The following is a 17,013-nucleotide window of genomic DNA, read 5'->3' as shown; positions in this document are numbered from 1 at the left end:
GTCGTGGTTGTTTTCGACGGGATTGGTCAAGGCCCCTCTGGCTGGTTGGCTTGGCCCAAGCTCGAAAAGTTGTGAACCCTCCAAAGAGCCGACTAGACGACGTCCTTGACAATCAAAATCAACCCACCGTCCGGTCCTCACCTCGAGCAATATCACGATCAATTGCCGCACTCAATCCGTCTCGAGACATCCTATTGAAAGAATTAAAAAACATAAATCGGCACAATGGTCAAACTCGAAGAAGTCGTTGACGAAGAATTCCTCCGCGAACAAGACGGACCTCAGGATGACGACGATTGGGACACAGACAGCGGTAGGTCTACAACAGCACCACAAACTCCGTCAATTTTCGAATCCGCCAGTTGTGCTCTGCGTCTCGGAATATTGGACTTTACGCTGACGTATCTGATGGATCAGACTCCGATGCCTCCTCTGTCGCATCCGTGACCCCCGATGAGACACTTTACGAGCGCATCACAGCGCTGCAAGATATCATACCCGCCTCGACTCGACGCTCGATCAACTCAAAATTCAGCACGGCTTCGTCGTGGGTCAAGAGTGGCCTGTCGCTGGGTGGCAAGACCTTGTGGGTGGTGAGCACGAGCGCACTTTTGCTGGGTGTGCCATGGGCGTTGGCATACAGTGAAGAGCAGATGCTCGTCGAGCAGGAGCGAGAGATGCAAATGGCACAGCGTTCGAACGAAGTAAGTTGACGCCCTCTTTCTGGATGATTTCATCAATGGATCCATCTGCTAACACCAAATTCCTAGTTCCTCACACCTGGTGCGCAGCCACAGATTCCTCAAGGAGCCCAAGCATCGCTATAAATGCGGCTCATCGATGGACAAACAGGCTTCTCCAGTGAGCGCCCGAATGCTCGATTCATGTACACTTGTTTTACTATAGAGGATGGAATGGGGAGACGGATGGGGCACGCAACGGCTGCATCCACGTGGAGAGGGAGCAACCCAATCGTGCCCAATGAAATGTACTTTTAGGTTTCCCAACTCTTCTAATAGCGTCCATTGCAAAAGGAATATCCGGCAGTGGCAATGCTCTTTCTTTTAAAATTTCATAAATCTAATGAAATCATGAAAATGAAAATGTCCGTCGCTGCACCGCGCTAACGGTTGGTTCTCACCTTACCATCGTCATCACGTCATAGGTTAACCTTTCATCCGAACACTCGAACAAGTGGTTTTACGGCTTAATTTTATGGATGCCCAAAGAACATATAGATATACACGGTGAGTCATCATATCCCTTTCTCTATGACGCTCATGATACAAGACCGCCGCATGCCCCCGCTCTATCAAGCCGTAACCCATTATGGAATCAAGATGCGCCTAGACAAAACTGTTGAAGGAGAACATGGACGCTTTTGAAAAGCGAGGCTCTGCGCTCGCTCCAAACAAGGTGGTAATACAGCGAAGAGAAGGGTTCTAGAACTCTGGAAGTGGGGAATTATTAGTTGTTTTCATTTGTCCTCTTTAGAAAGGAATCGGGTCAGAAGCGGCTGCTGCTGCTGATTCTTGCTGTTCCATCACCTCTTGATCCGCTGCTTCTATGGATACAGCGAGGCCTAGCTTAGCAGCATTCTGCTTGTGATCGATCTCGCCAGAGAAAGTGAGCTGGATCGGCGGTGCAATCCTCTTCTCCAACAAACATCCGACCTTTCCACTGTTGTCCACCTGTGCCCTGAAGATCGAGGTGCGGAAGTCGTATTTGGCGCCAATCGTCACGCTGCCCTCCTTGGCCATGGGTCCCATGGGGCCTGCAGGTCCGAGTCCAGCGAAAGCCAAATTGACATTGATACCGGTCTCCACCTTCTCGGAGAGCTTCTTCCAGTACGAGGCCTCGATTCCACGCTCCGGCACAATCTGTCCGCAGGCCATCCACTCAGGAGTCTTGTATCTCGCTGCATAGGAAACGTTCAAATCTGGTGGGTATGCCATAGCTGGGCGGGACCAGAAGGCATCAAGTCCGAGCGACAAGTTGGGAGTGACGGATTGAAGGTAGCTTGCCATAACCATGCCGGTGATGCCACCGTCGAGCAAAGAGGGGTTCACGGCTTTTAGCGAGGCCGAAAAGTCTGCTCCTGTGTAATCATTCTCGAGCGACATCATGTTGCCCTGTGATGTGAGCTGGACCGAGGTCTTACTGACGAGAGCGGATGTCCATCGCCAGTTGAAGCGGCCAGAAAATTGGAGCTCGTTATCGAGGTTCGCTTGGAGGAAGACCTAAGTTGGTGAGCCTATGATATTGGCCATGCTAGAGGAATAAAACCAACCTTGGGTGATCCATAGAGAACACCATAACTGTATGGAGGTTGAGCTTGCGAGCCCATAGATAACGCATGCGATACTTGGAAGAGCGGCGCAACACCGAAAGCCTTGGTGAGGTCGGCGCGGAGACCAGAGAAGCTCAAGTTGTTCAAGAAGACATCACGCTGCACCTCCTTTGCGATGTTCTCAACAGTCCCGGGGTTGGACAATCCCAATGCCTCTCTCCGCTCATGGAATGCCATATATACATCGTTCAGCCGTGAGAGGACGCCATTTTGGGTGAACAGCTGCGAGATGGCTTGTTCCTTTTTCAATTGATCAAGCTCCATGGCGCCGCAACAGTGGTATTAGAGGCGCTGGTGGTTTTCGGGGCAGATTTCTCTTCGAATGAGAAACCGCAATTGACGATAGGAATGGAGTAGGGGAGGAAGGAAATGACGTTTGATGCCAGTCGAACAGGCTGCTCATCGTAAACTTTTCGCGAGGAGGGTGCTAAGCAGAGCATACGCTAATCGCGGACCGGCATTACGTAGCTCCGCACGCCCTCTCTCACTACCTCTCACAGCAGCCATCGACAATGACGACGACGCCGATCAAGAGCCTGAGAATCTCTTGCAGCGCAATCCCCACCAAGCACTGTGGACGTACCCTTCCTGACCTATACGTGACAAAGTCGTCGTCAAAAGTAAGCTTATAAGGTCACACCACCGAGTTGACCAATACTGGTAGTACTTCTCAACAAGTTCTATCAACTTGTTCGGGAACTGACCACCACTTCCGACACCCTGGCACGCCCACGCCCGGGCCCGAATCTTGACATTCCGTTATTGACCTGGGACCTGGAGTAAAGATCAATCAATTTACCAACTCGAGGGCTTCGGCTTCGGATCTCTTTCATGTGCTATTAGATTAGAGTTCTCTTCATTTCCAAATACCTTTCACCTTTGTTTCTGGTTCATAGACCTCCATAGATCGCAGTGCAGTCATGGATACCTTATTGTAAGTTATCGCCGAACATCTCAATGCTTTCAATATTCACCATGAACAGGACTGCAGAGATATACGCCAACTCACCCCGCTTTCGGCGGCGGTCGAGTACGTTCGTGGATGCTATTCACGATCTTCCAGCAAAGGAGGAAATGGCACCTGCCCAATTGTACAGCACTGAATCTGGCCGACTCTTCCATTCGGGACGGATTGTAATTGCGACTGTTGGCCTCCCAGCACGAGGCAAAACCCACACTTCCGTTGCTGTAGCGCGCTACCTTCGGTGGTTGGGTGTAAAAACCCACGTTTTCCACCTTGGTGACTACCGGCGAGCCACTCTAGGCCCTGGAAAGGATGTTCCTGATGACTACTTCTTCATGAATGCATCTCCACAGTCAGTGTTGCTTCGCAACAAAATTTTGAAGAAATGTCGTGAGGATATCTATCACTTCTTGGAACACGAGAAGGGACAGGTTGCCATATACGACGCGGTCAACGCCATCTCTGCAGGGCGCAAGTCCCTTGCGAAGGAGTTTGCCAAGAATGGCATCCAGACGATTTTTATCGAGTCCCATTGCACTGACGAGCGCATCATCCAGGAAAATGTCCGGCGCGTAAAGATCTCATCGCCGGATTATCAAGACTGGAAGGACGAAGATGCTGTGCAGGACTACTTGGCTCGGATCAACTCACGAATTCCCCATTTTGAGACTATGGAAGAGCAAGACTTGCATTGGATCAAGATGATCAACGCCGGTGAGCGAGTAGTGGTGAACAACTGTGCATTTGGATACCTTTCGCAGCGAATTGTCTTCTATCTACTCAACTTGCACATCAAATCGCGACAAACGTACTTTGCAAGAGCTGGAACTGCACGAGAAGAAGATTCTTACAAGGCTGATGCCTCACTATCCCAAGAAGGGCATGATTACGCGAAGAAGATGAGCGAAGTTTTGTTGCAGTACCGCGAGGAAGAAAGGCAAAAGCTTGTAGAGCAGGGCGCCCCTGATGCTGCTCTTAAACCGCTAACGATCTGGACTTCCACCCGCCGGCGTACTGTGCAAACCGCAGATCAACTCGCATCCCGTGGCTACCGCGTGCGCCAGCGATCGCAAATGAGTCAGATGAACCCTGGCGTATGTGAGAAAATGTCTGAGCGAAGGATTCGAGAGGAATTTCCCGACGAGGTCGCAAAACATGAAGCCGATCCCTACCATCATCGATATCCTAGAGCTGAAGTCAGTGCCCAAATTGATAGCGTGACCATCATACTGACTTCTTGCAGTCTTATCACGATTTAGCTGTTCGAATGGAGCCGATCATCCTTGAGCTCGAGCGTGAGGAGAATGATTTGCTCATCATCGCTCACGAGTCCGTACTGCGTGTTCTTTACGGTTATCTCATGGCATGCAATGCCGCGGATATACCCAAACTCGACTTTCCACGTGATGAAATTATTGAAGTATGTTGCAAGGCTTTGTTCAATGAAGAGTTCCAACTAACGCCTGCAGATTATTCCATCGAGCTACAACAATGTTGCCAAGCGTATCAAGATTCCAGGCCTTCCGCAACGAATGGTACCGGCTAGCCCAGAAGATATCCAGATTCCCGTTCCACCAAGTGGCACTGTCAGCCCGTTCCCTGGTTTGGGCACACCTCAAGCCACATCGGGCACAGCTACTCCGCAGCAACGAGGTCCTCAGCCCTTACAATTACGTGACACCCACATCAATCCCGCCGATTAGAAAAGGATCTGGTTTGATGGGAGCTATACACATTCTTAGATGAGTTCATATAACGTTCTATGATTTTCTATATACATCTACTCTTGGGCACTCTTTTCAACTTGGCAGTTTTCTTGATTCATTTGTAGCGTGCAGCGACATTGGGCGTAGGTTGGAGTCTATGCATGCAAGTAGATAGATTATACCTTGAACAAATACGGTCATTTTACATACAGCGCATGATATTATTGCGACTCTAACAAGCATGACTCGGCATATTGCGGATACATTGGGATTGATGGATTGACAAATGACAATGCGTTGCACAGTGGCTTAGACAAACCAATCTTTCTTCATCGTCAGAATCCAAATTCTTCCCAAAATGAAAGGCGTCAGTTCTGCGACCCAGAGCAGCAACCCTTTTCTTAGCACCCTTTCGTCCCAACGAACGTCCTCATCGCGTCCTTTGAGATCGTACCCAAGACCCTCCTCCAACAATCTTTCCCGCTCTTCAGCTCCTTTATCGACCGGAGACTTCCATTGGCCAACATGGCTCCAGCCAATCTGCCCCAATAAACCGAGCGCAAGCAATCCCTCTCTGCCCAAGAGCGTCCAATACACCAGCCGCCTACTCTTTATGCTAACAACATCATTTCGCGCGGCTAGGAATAGGGGGATGCTGAATGCTAGTGTTTGCGTTCCCAAGTTGCGGATGAGTGATATGGATGTCGCTGTACATGGCGCTGACTGAAGATTCTTAAGGATGGTGGTCGGCGAGAAAAGGAAAACAGAACCCCCGATCACTTTCAAGACACCTTCGGAGAGCAACAACAAGGGTAATGGGTTTCCAGACATCGTTCTGATGCTTAAGAAGGGGCTCAGAATTATTTTAGGTTGGGCTCATTTATCGGGTACTGCAATATACTTGCTTGATACAAATGATGAGGCAGGCTCAATAGATATTGGCAAACGTATGTAGTGTTGGTATGCGGATGATATGGTTGAGGTTTGACAAACGGAAAGGCATGTCATTCGAGCCAGGTTCTCGTTCATGGTGTTGAGACTCGGCTAGGCCTGATAGGGAAAACTCACGTACTTGCTAATCAGAGCATGCACAATTTGCTGTATTGATATGCCGCAACATCTAGCTGAAGCGCGTTTGCGAGATAACTGCATCGCACTCTGCCTTTGTGTGTACACTAGATTGTGTGCAAATATCTATGTCCTGATTTCTTCGAAAGCAGTTTTATTGGGTTATCAAACGTCGACTTTTATCCCAATAGGTCCGCCTTTGTTTTCTTAAGACTTGACCCTAGTGTTCAGGCAGGTTTTGGAGCAATCGAAGCAGCAAATTGATGCCATAAAAGAGTGCTTTTGATTCGAATGATTTTTGATCCTACGTGAGAGGGCGCTACATGTCCGAATATGAAATAAGTGACCTACAGGTCAAAATACGCCATTTGTCTAATCATGTTCGTTTTAGCAAGATGTTGATTGTGATTTCACTGAGTCTCCACGAGGACTTCCAGGCTCAAGAAAGAAGAAAACATATACTATGAGTTTACTTATAGATGCAAAATCTACGTTACTGGAAGTTGCACCAGTGGCTTTCATGATCGCTTCAACGCGTTCAATGTTCGTCATGATCCTCTAGTCCTCATCAGTATCTTCATATGTTCTAAAACATCCCTTATGCAAAGTTGATTTGGTCCAATTCGGGTACAAAGTCGTTGCCCTTTAATAACTGCTCCCTTGGCGATCATCTAGATTGGCTTAGTTCGGTCTCAAAAACAAATTGAAATGAGGGTGGATTTACAGTTTGCGCCCATAGCTCTCCGCAGCTTCATGGTTACGTTATCAGCTTCCAATTCCTTCTTGTCTCCTGTCTGAATTTCGACAGCATAAGTGCGAATGACCTGTTTCACCTGACCACTCTGGAAACTCATCTTGGCTTTGCGCATAACCTTCGTCTGGGGGCCTGTAGACAGCAAGTCAATACCAAAGCTATGTACTATTCGCAGCTCACGCATGTCATTTCCCATCTATCTCATATATCTTACGTACCGGCCCAGACAACAAACACGAACTTGGTTCTTTCAGAGTACTCGTCGTTCCCCAACTTGACCCTCACGTACGCATAAGCGGCTTCGTCGTCACCCAGTGCCTCGGTCATCTCTGCAAGATCACCTGTGCCCGTCTTATCTAGTTTCAGTGAATCTGAAGTGGCAGAAGCGTACTTCAAGACTAGCCACGTCGTCTCTGATTTGTCGGACCGGACATCCTCGTACGCCTGGGCGATGTCTGGGTCCGACAAGATATCACTGGGGGCAGGCATTTCGAATTACTGGGACGTGATGCGATAGTGGGGTGTCTCCCGGGGTCTTAAGAGGACGTGAATGAGAAGAATGCAGGGGTGAATGGTGAGAAGAGTTGTGGATAGTCTTGGGGGGAACTGAGGGTATTCGCTTATCATTTATTTAGTGCGGGGCTAAGGTCGGTTTAGTATGCATCGAAAGAAGCGATTGGGGGTCCGTGCATGGGTTCAACATCTGTCCAGTTTCAAACTGACACGACTAATGCAAGCACAGCAAGAATCTTCGGAAGGGCATTCATGTGAGGCCAGAAGCAGGGCTTAGGTACTGGAGAATCGTTTCTGTTAAAAGATTGATGATTAGAGTAAATTGATTTGCATGTTCTTTCACAAGAATGGTCTCGTCTGTATACTTGCAATATAACTAGTGCAACGAACCATTGCAATACCTTTCGTTCAATCGGCTCACAAACAAGCTCAGAAAGTATGAATTACTGGTATTTCAGCGCATGAAGAACTGTCTATGGTAAAATTGAAAAGCACAGGACAGACAGACAACGTGCACTCTGTTCACAAACGGGATGATGTAGTATTGGCAGGGTCACGGATCCTTTTCTTACTGTCTAGGTTATCTGGTACTCTCATTATTGCTGGTAGTCCTCCATAAGGTCCAGCATGTCCTCATTTGTTTTCTCCCCACCTGCTTGTCTAAAATGCTTCTGTTTCTTCTCTGCTGCTACCATCCTCCTATGCCCCCGACTTTTGATGTGCAGATGCCAATCATTCGCGGTAACTGACACAGTTCCACATGCATCGCATGTCTTCTTCTGCCAAAGATCAGGACGCTGTCCCAGATCATAGTCTCTCTTAGGGCTGAGTAGCTCGCAAGCTGTTTCGGATAGAGTAGTAGGCTCGGGAAGCGGTTGGTTCGAAAGAAATGAACTTGTGACATCCAAGGCGGGCGCAATGACCTGTGTATTCCATTGCGAGAGATCCGAGCCGTCCAGAAGAAACAATTTATTCTTCTGACGAGCGCTTAATAGCGCATTCAGAAACTTAATGCGTATCCACCTTAGCTGGCGATTTGCATATTGTCGTGTGGCCGCTTGTGTCTTCTCAATGGCGGTGACTTTGGTCTTTTGAAGAACCTTATCTGGTATATGCGAGTCCAATCGATGCGCCTGGTACTCTAGGAATTCTTTATAGCCAATTGATACCCAGATTCCCCGTGTCTGATCTATTGCTTGGCCTGTCTGGGTCTCATGGGATGCTTTGAAGTCTGATAGCATCTGTACCTCGTCTAAAAGCCCGTTTTCTATCATTCGATCAACGCGAGCATCTAGCCTACGATGTAAGGCATCTTTAGAAGCATGGACCCAAAATATAAGAGTGGGAAATCTCAGGCCAGTTTCTTCCTCTGTGGTTTCCATTCCCGGGCACTCCGCTGTACTAGACGGATTAGCACGTTTTGATCGCTGTTCATCATATATCTGAGATGCAGGCTTTCCCGTTCGCAAATATATCTCCAGAGACCGCTGGATTTTGCGACGGTCATTGGGGTGCCACCGATCTGCCATGACCGGATCAACCTCCTTAAGCCGTTGGAGAATGACATCTGTCGATTCGTCAAGGATAGGAAACTGCTGTGATCGATCTTCCGAATCAAGCAGAGGTTGGTCTGAGAGTGTGTCTTGAAAGAGGAGAGACTGGGTATAATAGTGTGTACCTCCAACTAAGATAGGCACCTTTCCTCGGCTCCTGATCTCTTCAATCTGGAAAATGTCAATCTTTATGCAGAAGGCCTGTCATAGTGCCGAATATCATACTACTGTCAAGGCTCTTTCAACAAATTTTCCCACAGACCATGTCTCTTCCTCGAGCCCGATGCAGCCCAGCAAATGGTGAGGAATGCCCTTTCGCTCACCCTGCGTTATCTTGTTTGTGATGACTGGCAGGCCATGATAAAGCTGCATAGCATCCCCATTTATGATCTCTCCATTGAATTTGCGAGCTAATTCTACTGCTAGCTTATAGTTGTGAGCAGCTATCACTATCGTGTCCTTCTGGTAGATGTATGTTGTTTACGTACATCCGACTTTCCTGTTCCTGTGGCGCCAATGACTGTCACCAGAGGCTTAAAGACCTGAGGCCGTGAGGCCATCCTGAATGAGGACAGAAGCCGTACCGCACGAACATGCATTCAATAATGGCGGTGGCCGAGAATCAATGCGTAGTGGAGAAACGAAGTGCCGAAAAAAATGACTCTGAAGCGCCTTCTATTTATGGTCTAGCGCAACGAGATGCCGTCATGAAATAGCTCGACCGCTGGTCTGATGTTGCATTCCGAAAGTTTGAAAATATAATTCGGGCTATCCGCACATCTCAACTCTCCAAACACTCGAGGAACAATGGCGGAAGCACAAACCAATTCAAAGGTGGTCGACAACTCCATCGCACCTTCAATTGACGTAAAAAATCTGAGTTACGCTTTCCCTGATGGCTCTTCAGGGCTTAAGGACGTGTTCCTTGGATTGCCTCCAGGAAGCCGAACGCTGCTTGTAGGAGGTATGACTCGAGAGATTTTACATGTCTGAACAATAGGATTGCGAGCTAATTATTACGTGCAGCCAACGGTGCTGGAAAAACAACACTATTGCGTCTGCTGTCTGGCAAGCGGATGGCCCCAGCCAACTCAGTCTCGATTGCAGGTGTCGACCCTTTCAAATTCGGACTAGAGGGCGTCACATACCTTGGGCTTGAATGGGTGCTCAACCCCATCGTACGAACTGATATCGATGTACCGACCCTCCTGTCCTCCGTCGGTGGCGATTACTACCATGAGAGGCGCGATGAACTCATCCGAATCTTGGATATCGATCTCTCGTGGCACATGCATGCTGTGTCTGACGGTGAGCGACGAAGAGTACAACTTGCTATGGGGCTTCTCCGACCATGGTCAATACTGTTGCTGGACGAGATCACCGTCGACCTGGACCTTCTTTCTCGCTCCAACTTCCTAAACTTCTTGAAGAAGGAAACCGAGACGCGCCCCTGCACCATCGTATATGCCACGCATATATTGGACAATCTTGCTACATGGCCAACACATCTCGTACATATGTCCTTGGGCAGAGTGAAGAAGTGGGGAAGCATGGAAGAATTGAACGTACTCGCAGAGCCCAACACACGATTTGTGTCTGCCAACAGTCTACTTGGTGAACTTGTCCTCCGCTGGCTACAGGAAGATCTCGACGAACGTGGCCCAAGAAACGGGAAGCAGCCTGAGGGAAAGGCATATGAGAATCTGGAGGGAAAGGGTGGTTATGGTGCAGAGAAGGCTCATTAGTCCTTGCTACTCCATTGGCATAATTTTGCGACAACGACTTTTATGGCGTCCTGCTTCAACACTGCGGGCATATTTTCATTTTGGCGTTTGTAAGGAAACTCAACGATGATACCCAATTTCGTATTTCAACATGGGTAGTTGCTTTATTTCGCATTAGCGTAACTAGACATATCTCAGCATCGATGATAGCTAGCTCAAGAATTTCAACATTTACTTATCTATAGGACCTTGCTTTTTCCAAAAAGTACAGGCTCCACCCAAGATATGTTGTCTTGACTTTGGGGTGGGAGAGGTACTCATTGTGATAACTATTATGCTCATACAGATTTATTTTGGAGTTTCTGTTTGCAGAGCAAGCAATTGATAGATTCGCCTTAATTATGCCTCGTGGTTTCGTGTCCACGCACGACCCCTCTGAGCGAGTTCGGTGGGTCCTGCAGCTTTGGCCTGTTCCCAACCGTGACCAACCTTCTAACATACGCCCATAAAAAGTAATCAACATCACTTCTCGAAAGGGGACTTCATGGCCCCAGTTTCATTGAGACTTTTCCTCCGAACAATTCGTGTCACTATTAGAACCCGCACAACCTAAATCGTCAAGCCATGGGTCTGAACAAATGAACGACTTCATCATTTCATTATCTACGAGAGGCTGCTCCCAATGATACACCATCTACCAAAGCTGCAGCATACCTTCCGGCACAAGATAATCACGAGGGGACCACTCCATTTTCCATCTCACAGATTGCCACCAAAGCTGAACCACCTGTACGACATCTTCACATCACAGCTCCACGATGACTCTGAAGAACAATCTGCGCCAAATGACTCCGATCCCATCTTCCTAGCAGTCGACATCTCAGTTTGCGAATCAACCAAAACCGTTATCGAGATCGGTGCAGCATACATGGACAGTCGCTACCTTCGAGATGATATCGATGTACATTGCCACCACCTTATCCAATCTCACAATTATGTCATAGGTTTGCCAATTAAGTCAGGGCTTCCAGAAAGCAAACTACAATCTGCCATATGCATGTGGAAAAGGAAGCAAAGGCGCGCGGCATCCCAATTCGACTACAATGCCAGGGCTGTTGTTCCTTACAATAGGTTGTATCAACTACTACAGCGAATATTTTGCCATGAGTATGGCACGGAACAAACGCATGCTTGCTGTAGATCGAAGCATTTCAAGATACTCAGGCTGGACAACGAAAGAAATACATTGACTCCACCAGCCGAAACATGGCGCCCATTGGTCATAGTTGGCCATGGAATCCGAAGTGATATGGACATATTGAGAAGGTTGGGTTTTGCACTACAGGCACCTGTGCAATATGTAGACACCATGGAGATCGCAAAGGCTCTCCGCCATTTCTTGCGCCAGCGCGAACCGAAGCACGGTCACTCGTTGCGTGAACTGTGCTACGGATTAGGATTCCGTCCTACAGGATGGCATGTCTCTGGTCGCGATGCGTTATTTAGCATGGTTGCTCTAATGAAAATGGCTGCGACCATGTTTGAAAAGGATCAAAGCAGCAAAGGTCGCCAGACGGCAAGCAAGCTGCTACACGCTATCAAGAACACAGATCCACTTGTACATTGGGAAGCTTCTCGCAAGGCTCCCTGATCTTCTTGGTTACCATGTATTAATTTTACAACTGTATTTCTGCTGTATCGGTAGACATTTATGTGCAACGAATAGATCCCGACTTGTACATGGCTATGACCCGATCTAGCAGGACTTCAATCACCTCAACCCATACACCCCGATTGATGTTTCCTGAGAACCGGAAAAGCGAACCCACCTTGCGTCAACTAACTATCCCATGCGTACAAAAATGGTACAGATAAAGATGGCCGTCAACGCGTAGATCCATACTGTAACAAGCGGGGCTAGTGTTATCGCAACTATGTTACACTTGCTGTCCTGTAGGTACATATCGAAGTCACCGTGATCCAACTCTCCTGTAGTCTAATAACTTAGGCCAGTTGAAGCATCGACAATTCAGTCAGTTACCCGCTAGATAGAAGCGGTGACGGAACTTCTATTGAATGCGCGGATGCCTGCATTCAGCAACCCGAAGTACGAAGGGCAACGTCCCGCAGAGTCGCAACTGCAGGGCGGGTGCTCTCGCCCCCCGCCCCGCGATGTAACTCCTACCACGGGAACCTAAACACGTCCACCCCTCGTAAAAGATACTCCCGTAACTGTCACGAGCAGGCCAGCTGCCTACCGTGTAAGCTCACATCAACATGCTTCATATCATCTTGGCTCTCGTGAGGGTTACATTGAGCAGGACGTGAGCATGCGGGGAAAATACTACGATTGGTACCGGCCCGCTAGTTGGCAGTGCAGGGTTACTGGAATTGCTGATCTGATCCCCGGTTGAATATGTACCTGAATCCTACAAAACCAAGGAAGCCCGCCATGTTTACAGACGTAAGACAACTCTATCTGCACGGAAATCTCACGTAGCGATGTGGATTCGGTGTCTGGCCGCATTTGCAGGCGTTGCAGCCGCTCTGCAACCTTTGCCTCCTATCAAGTGGACATCCAACAATACCTCGTCCACTGGCTTCTCCCTCAGCAATGCGCCCAAGACTATCTATCTTGACAGCGCTTTCGCAGACCGCACTGATACCACTGGCCTGACGCTCATACCGCCCACAGCTAAAGAGTTTGCTGAGACTTTCCGCTCGGATCTGGAGCAATTATTTGGAACAGGCTGGACAGTTGAGGTCGTTGACAATCTCCCGTCGACCGGCATATTATTAGGATCTTTCAAGGGCGATACAAGTGAGGTCAAGTACGAAAATGGAGTCGAAACGGAAGAAGGATACGAATTAGAGATCAGTGCAGATAGCATCTTCATTGGTGGTACAGGCTCCCGCGGGATGTTCTGGGGCACAAGAACATTACTCCAAGAACTATTGATTGCAAAGGGATCCTCCCTGACGCCGGGCCGTGTGATCGACGCACCGGCCTACCGCACGAGAGGCTACATGCTGGACGCTGGACGCAAATGGTACACGCCGGAGTTTCTGAAAGAGTTATGTACATATGCTTCGTTCTTCAAGATCTCCGAGTTCCACTACCACTCGAGTGACAATTATCCCTTGAATCGTGGGCATAACGAGACGTGGAACAAGGTCTTCTCACATTTCTCGCTCTATCCGGAGGATGAAAATCTGCAAGGTATCATCGAGCGCAAGAATGAGACGCTATCGCGGGAGGATTTTGAAGACTTCCAGCGGCATTGCGCACAACGAGGCGTTACAGTCATCCCGGAGATCGAGGCACCGGGCCACTGTCTCGCCATCACGAAATGGAAGCCAGAGCTCGCACTGCCAAAGAAGGATCTCCTCAACCTGAGCCATCCTGAATCGATCCCCACCGTGAAGGCACTCTGGGCCGAATTCCTGCCTTGGTTCCAAACAAAAGAAGTGCACATTGGCGCGGACGAATACGACTCAAAGCTCGCCGACGTCTACATCAATTTCGTAAACGAGATGTCCGACTGGGTCAACACTACCTCAGGCAAGAGAATTCGCATCTGGGGCACCAACGAACCCTCCGAGAACTTCACCGTGTCAACTGACATCACGATCCAGCACTGGCAATACGGGGAGTCAGACCCTGTGAAGTTACAGGACGAGGGATACCCGTTGATCAACTCGGAGGACTGGTGGGCGTACATGAGCCTGAAGAACGACCACACCCCAATCTTACCGGCGACGTACCCACAGTTCTACAACGTGACGCGGACGCTCAACTTCGCCAACGAGCAGGGCTGGCAATGGGATCCCTCACTTTTCAACTTCGTCAACAAGACCGAGCAGCTTGAGCCGGGCGCAAGTGGCAACCGTGGTGCCATACTCGCGGCATGGAGTGACAATGGACCGGACGCTACGACACAGCTTGAAGGCTACTACGCGATGCGCGACGGGATTCCGGTCGTCGCAGCGCGCAGCTGGTCGGGCAGACGGGGCGTCAACATAACCGCATCGACGCTCGCCTCTACACTCGAGCTCCTCATACCAAAGGCACCGGGCCAGAACCTCGAACGACGCTTCACAGACTTGCAATCCCCATCGAAGGCTACCCCGCTTCTATCATGGTCGTCGAACTCCAGCAATGCGCAATCAACCTCGCTAGGAAAGGGATCGTACGGTCCTCCATACACGCTGTCCATCAACGCCACCTCGCCGTTCAATCTGACAGGACCCGACACCTCACTCTCCATCCAGACGGTCACGACGAACGAGACCTCCGTCACCTCCCTCGTCTTCACCACCGCAGACAACTTCCCGTACCCGCTGCGCTCGACGTCGGAATCAGACGGCCACGACCCAGGCCACCCAGGCCGCATCTGGTCCAACGTCAGCAGCTCCACCCACGCGCCCGTGGCCATCGAGTTCCCTGCGCAGATCCGCATCGAGACGGACGTCGTGAATGGGAGCCGGGTGTGGGTCGGCGGCGCGTACGCGGGGCGGTTCGAAGTCTTCGTGTTCGGCGGGAGGAACACGCTGTTCAGTTGGAGCCAGATGGCGCTTGTTGCGCCGGTGGATGGCGTCGAGGGCGGGGTGGAGGGTTTGGTGCTCGAGGCCGGTACGGGAGGCAGGGGCCTGCTTTCTGGGGGAGAGGGTGGTAACTATACCGGCCCGTATCCTAATTCTAGTGTTAGGGTAGGGCAGAGCTGGTGCTGGACGTTCGTCGTGGCTCTTGTTGCGAGCGTTTTCGTCGTTATGTGAGGGCAGGTTTCCTACTCATCTGAGGCAGAAGTAGCATATGTGATACCAATCTAGTATAATTGGAAGAAAGTAACATCCTCACCAATGAGCGTCTCGACACAAGTAATGAATAATGAATGATTTGTAATAAGAGATACTTGGATAAGATATACTAGTCCTCCCTCTTATGCAATGTAGCCTCCACTCATATTGAAAAAGGGGAAGCATCATACTGAGAAACTCCCAAGGAAAAGAAAACACCGACCATATAACCCACCCACGTTTTGAAAGACAAGCAAAGAAGATACTTGGAACCCATCTAAATATACTGAAATCATCCGAAATCGACTAAGAGGATAAGTATGTACATCATGCGTGTGTACATTCCCGCCGTTCGATAAAGCCTGTAGAAAGCCTGTGCAAAGCGAGTCCATAAGACCTTACTGACTGTATGAGACGGAGGAGGGAAAAGACTCAGATCCTCTATCGATCCAACTAAATGAGTTTGAGGCAATCTCTCATTGAAGTGACAGCCCTGACTCCAAGAAGCCACTCACATGACAGCACACTGGACGCCACCGATGGGTCCTGAGGAGCTGAAGGACAGGTGATCTGGATCGTTGCCGTGTACGTCCCTATCACCACGTCGATGGTTGGCTGTTTGCTCGATTGTGCTTCGCTTGGTGGTGTATCGAGAGGGTTGGACTGGCTGGATGGGCGGTGTGGAGATCGATGTTGGCGATGGCGATGATGGGGCCTTGAATGGATGCTGGAGTTTCCGAGAAGAGATGTTCAGGATTGAGAATGGATTGTTGAGCATGTTAGGTCTGGTAGGTGTGAAGATGTTGGTGAAGTCGTTCAGCATGAGTTGTATCAGGGCGGATGCGACGGAGACATCGGGGCCGTAGCGGAGATGTGCTGATGGCTTGGAGTGGATTGCTGGGTCCATTGTTGTGTATGACTTGATGGACATGAGGAGTGTGGTTGCGTGTTTGTTGGCAGTGTGTTGGAGGCAGGTCAACGATAGAAGTTTGATAACTTGTTTGACGATGTGTTTAGGGAGTTGACAAGTAGTGAGCGGTATGAGATTTGTAGGATATGGAAGAAGAGGAGAAAAAGGATGGCCATCAGCGAGGAAGGAGAGAGACATGTATCTCTTCCATGTTACTATTATCCCCTCCCGTCCATTGTGTCGCTTGTATGCGAGAGAGCGACACGGCGTTGGATCTACGCCGTCTCCCCATTGTTCTGGACATAGCAGCACAGCATGGGAGTCATGGAAGTACCTCGCTGGAAGCCTGTCGAATTGAATAATAGCAATCGACTGTTTGCTACCGTCCCGACAGGTTGGGGGTGACAGACCATGTCCCGAACAATCTCGTTGCGTAGGGCATGTGGCACTTCGAACCGGACATGTCATTGTTCGTTTCGGATTGGTATTGTTGTAGATGGCCAGGAATCAGTTCGGATGCAAGGTCGCACCGAACTTCCGCAGACGTGGTGATGGAACAATAGTATAACCCTAAGTGAGGGTGACGGTACAATGCTAGCTGGAACAATATGAGCAGCAAGAGAGGTGACGTAGCCAACGATCAGGCTTTCGAAGTTCGAATTTCTTCGCGAACT

The 17,013-nt window shown here is 49.4% G+C and overlaps 10 protein-coding genes across 10 annotated transcripts; 5 read left to right on the top strand and 5 right to left on the bottom strand.

Annotated features, from left to right (window-relative positions):
• Positions 1 to 213: 213 nt before the first annotated feature.
• BU24DRAFT_451763 (mitochondrial import translocase, subunit Tom22) lies at positions 214 to 1,057 on the top strand. Its single transcript, XM_033531141.1, has 3 exons — positions 214 to 313; positions 418 to 704; positions 771 to 1,057. Exons 1-3 carry the CDS (start codon positions 226 to 228, stop codon positions 825 to 827), a joined length of 432 nt encoding a protein of 143 aa, XP_033383162.1. The 5' UTR covers positions 214 to 225; the 3' UTR covers positions 828 to 1,057.
• Positions 1,058 to 1,104: 47 nt separating this feature from the next.
• On the bottom strand, positions 1,105 to 2,948 carry BU24DRAFT_423738 (uncharacterized protein). The gene is made up of 2 exons (XM_033528327.1): positions 2,291 to 2,948; positions 1,105 to 2,240 (listed from the first exon to the last, which is right to left on the bottom strand). The coding sequence occupies exons 1-2, from the start codon at positions 2,612 to 2,614 to the stop codon at positions 1,491 to 1,493; spliced, it is 1,074 nt and encodes a 357-aa protein (XP_033383161.1). The 5' UTR covers positions 2,615 to 2,948; the 3' UTR covers positions 1,105 to 1,490.
• A 158-nt stretch (positions 2,949 to 3,106) lies between these two features.
• BU24DRAFT_222533 (6-phosphofructo-2-kinase/fructose-2,6-bisphosphatase-like protein) lies at positions 3,107 to 5,173 on the top strand. Its single transcript, XM_033522074.1, has 4 exons — positions 3,107 to 3,284; positions 3,334 to 4,510; positions 4,558 to 4,734; positions 4,784 to 5,173. Exons 1-4 carry the CDS (start codon positions 3,271 to 3,273, stop codon positions 5,015 to 5,017), a joined length of 1,602 nt encoding a protein of 533 aa, XP_033383160.1. The 5' UTR covers positions 3,107 to 3,270; the 3' UTR covers positions 5,018 to 5,173.
• On the bottom strand, positions 5,125 to 5,998 carry BU24DRAFT_423736 (uncharacterized protein). The gene has a single exon (XM_033528326.1). The coding sequence runs from the start codon at positions 5,849 to 5,851 to the stop codon at positions 5,330 to 5,332; it is 522 nt and encodes a 173-aa protein (XP_033383159.1). The 5' UTR covers positions 5,852 to 5,998; the 3' UTR covers positions 5,125 to 5,329.
• A 375-nt stretch (positions 5,999 to 6,373) lies between these two features.
• Positions 6,374 to 7,454, bottom strand: BU24DRAFT_423734 (actin depolymerizing protein). The gene is made up of 3 exons (XM_033528325.1): positions 7,061 to 7,454; positions 6,813 to 6,974; positions 6,374 to 6,759 (listed from the first exon to the last, which is right to left on the bottom strand). Exons 1-3 carry the CDS (start codon positions 7,329 to 7,331, stop codon positions 6,734 to 6,736), a joined length of 459 nt encoding a protein of 152 aa, XP_033383158.1. The 5' UTR covers positions 7,332 to 7,454; the 3' UTR covers positions 6,374 to 6,733.
• Positions 7,455 to 7,951: 497 nt separating this feature from the next.
• Positions 7,952 to 9,468, bottom strand: BU24DRAFT_463567 (tRNA isopentenyltransferas-like protein; the record flags this gene model as incomplete). The annotated part of the gene is made up of 3 exons (XM_033532137.1): positions 7,952 to 9,079; positions 9,134 to 9,334; positions 9,397 to 9,468. 3 exons carry the CDS (start codon positions 9,466 to 9,468, stop codon positions 7,952 to 7,954), a joined length of 1,401 nt encoding a protein of 466 aa, XP_033383157.1.
• A 192-nt stretch (positions 9,469 to 9,660) lies between these two features.
• BU24DRAFT_442063 (P-loop containing nucleoside triphosphate hydrolase protein) lies at positions 9,661 to 10,910 on the top strand. The gene is made up of 2 exons (XM_033530499.1): positions 9,661 to 9,872; positions 9,935 to 10,910. Exons 1-2 carry the CDS (start codon positions 9,716 to 9,718, stop codon positions 10,651 to 10,653), a joined length of 876 nt encoding a protein of 291 aa, XP_033383156.1. The 5' UTR covers positions 9,661 to 9,715; the 3' UTR covers positions 10,654 to 10,910.
• Positions 10,911 to 11,124: 214 nt separating this feature from the next.
• Positions 11,125 to 12,394, top strand: BU24DRAFT_423731 (uncharacterized protein). The gene has a single exon (XM_033528324.1). It carries the CDS (start codon positions 11,315 to 11,317, stop codon positions 12,281 to 12,283), a length of 969 nt encoding a protein of 322 aa, XP_033383155.1. The 5' UTR covers positions 11,125 to 11,314; the 3' UTR covers positions 12,284 to 12,394.
• Positions 12,395 to 12,684: 290 nt separating this feature from the next.
• On the top strand, positions 12,685 to 15,511 carry BU24DRAFT_423730 (glycoside hydrolase family 20 protein). Its single transcript, XM_033528323.1, has one exon. The coding sequence runs from the start codon at positions 13,135 to 13,137 to the stop codon at positions 15,406 to 15,408; it is 2,274 nt and encodes a 757-aa protein (XP_033383154.1). The 5' UTR covers positions 12,685 to 13,134; the 3' UTR covers positions 15,409 to 15,511.
• A 195-nt stretch (positions 15,512 to 15,706) lies between these two features.
• BU24DRAFT_423729 (uncharacterized protein) lies at positions 15,707 to 16,670 on the bottom strand. The gene has a single exon (XM_033528322.1). The coding sequence runs from the start codon at positions 16,535 to 16,537 to the stop codon at positions 15,941 to 15,943; it is 597 nt and encodes a 198-aa protein (XP_033383153.1). The 5' UTR covers positions 16,538 to 16,670; the 3' UTR covers positions 15,707 to 15,940.
• Positions 16,671 to 17,013: the final 343 nt, after the last annotated feature.

This window comes from Aaosphaeria arxii (assembly GCF_010015735.1).
Source record: "Aaosphaeria arxii CBS 175.79 unplaced genomic scaffold BU24scaffold_5, whole genome shotgun sequence".
NCBI lineage: Eukaryota > Fungi > Ascomycota > Dothideomycetes > Pleosporales > Aaosphaeria > Aaosphaeria arxii.
Note: the sequence above shows the minus strand (reverse complement) of the source record. Positions and strands in the feature narration are given on the sequence as shown.

What these genes read in the sequence shown, in the direction of transcription:
- BU24DRAFT_451763 (XM_033531141.1), top strand. Translation starts at nt 226, where the DNA reads ATGGTCAAACTCGAAGAAGTCGTTGACGAAGAATTCCTCCGCGAACAA. An exon ending in CGATTGGGACACAGACAGCG is followed by an intron (nt 314 to 417) that starts GTAGGTCTACAA and finishes CTGATGGATCAG; the next exon opens with ACTCCGATGCCTCCTCTGTC. An exon ending in TGGCACAGCGTTCGAACGAA is followed by an intron (nt 705 to 770) that starts GTAAGTTGACGC and finishes CCAAATTCCTAG; the next exon opens with TTCCTCACACCTGGTGCGCA.
- BU24DRAFT_423738 (XM_033528327.1), bottom strand. Translation starts at nt 2,614, where the DNA reads ATGGAGCTTGATCAATTGAAAAAGGAACAAGCCATCTCGCAGCTGTTC. An exon ending in TTCTCTATGGATCACCCAAG is followed by an intron (nt 2,241 to 2,290) that starts GTTGGTTTTATT and finishes TCACCAACTTAG; the next exon opens with GTCTTCCTCCAAGCGAACCT.
- BU24DRAFT_222533 (XM_033522074.1), top strand. An exon ending in ATCGATATCCTAGAGCTGAA is followed by an intron (nt 4,511 to 4,557) that starts GTCAGTGCCCAA and finishes GACTTCTTGCAG; the next exon opens with TCTTATCACGATTTAGCTGT. An exon ending in CACGTGATGAAATTATTGAA is followed by an intron (nt 4,735 to 4,783) that starts GTATGTTGCAAG and finishes TAACGCCTGCAG; the next exon opens with ATTATTCCATCGAGCTACAA.
- BU24DRAFT_423736 (XM_033528326.1), bottom strand. Translation starts at nt 5,851, where the DNA reads ATGTCTGGAAACCCATTACCCTTGTTGTTGCTCTCCGAAGGTGTCTTG.
- BU24DRAFT_423734 (XM_033528325.1), bottom strand. Translation starts at nt 7,331, where the DNA reads ATGCCTGCCCCCAGTGATATCTTGTCGGACCCAGACATCGCCCAGGCG. An exon ending in CGTGTTTGTTGTCTGGGCCG is followed by an intron (nt 6,975 to 7,060) that starts GTACGTAAGATA and finishes TGCTGTCTACAG; the next exon opens with GCCCCCAGACGAAGGTTATG. An exon ending in GAGAGCTATGGGCGCAAACT is followed by an intron (nt 6,760 to 6,812) that starts GTAAATCCACCC and finishes AAGCCAATCTAG; the next exon opens with ATGATCGCCAAGGGAGCAGT.
- BU24DRAFT_442063 (XM_033530499.1), top strand. Translation starts at nt 9,716, where the DNA reads ATGGCGGAAGCACAAACCAATTCAAAGGTGGTCGACAACTCCATCGCA. An exon ending in CCGAACGCTGCTTGTAGGAG is followed by an intron (nt 9,873 to 9,934) that starts GTATGACTCGAG and finishes TATTACGTGCAG; the next exon opens with CCAACGGTGCTGGAAAAACA.
- BU24DRAFT_423731 (XM_033528324.1), top strand. Translation starts at nt 11,315, where the DNA reads ATGATACACCATCTACCAAAGCTGCAGCATACCTTCCGGCACAAGATA.
- BU24DRAFT_423730 (XM_033528323.1), top strand. Translation starts at nt 13,135, where the DNA reads ATGTGGATTCGGTGTCTGGCCGCATTTGCAGGCGTTGCAGCCGCTCTG.
- BU24DRAFT_423729 (XM_033528322.1), bottom strand. Translation starts at nt 16,537, where the DNA reads ATGTCTCTCTCCTTCCTCGCTGATGGCCATCCTTTTTCTCCTCTTCTT.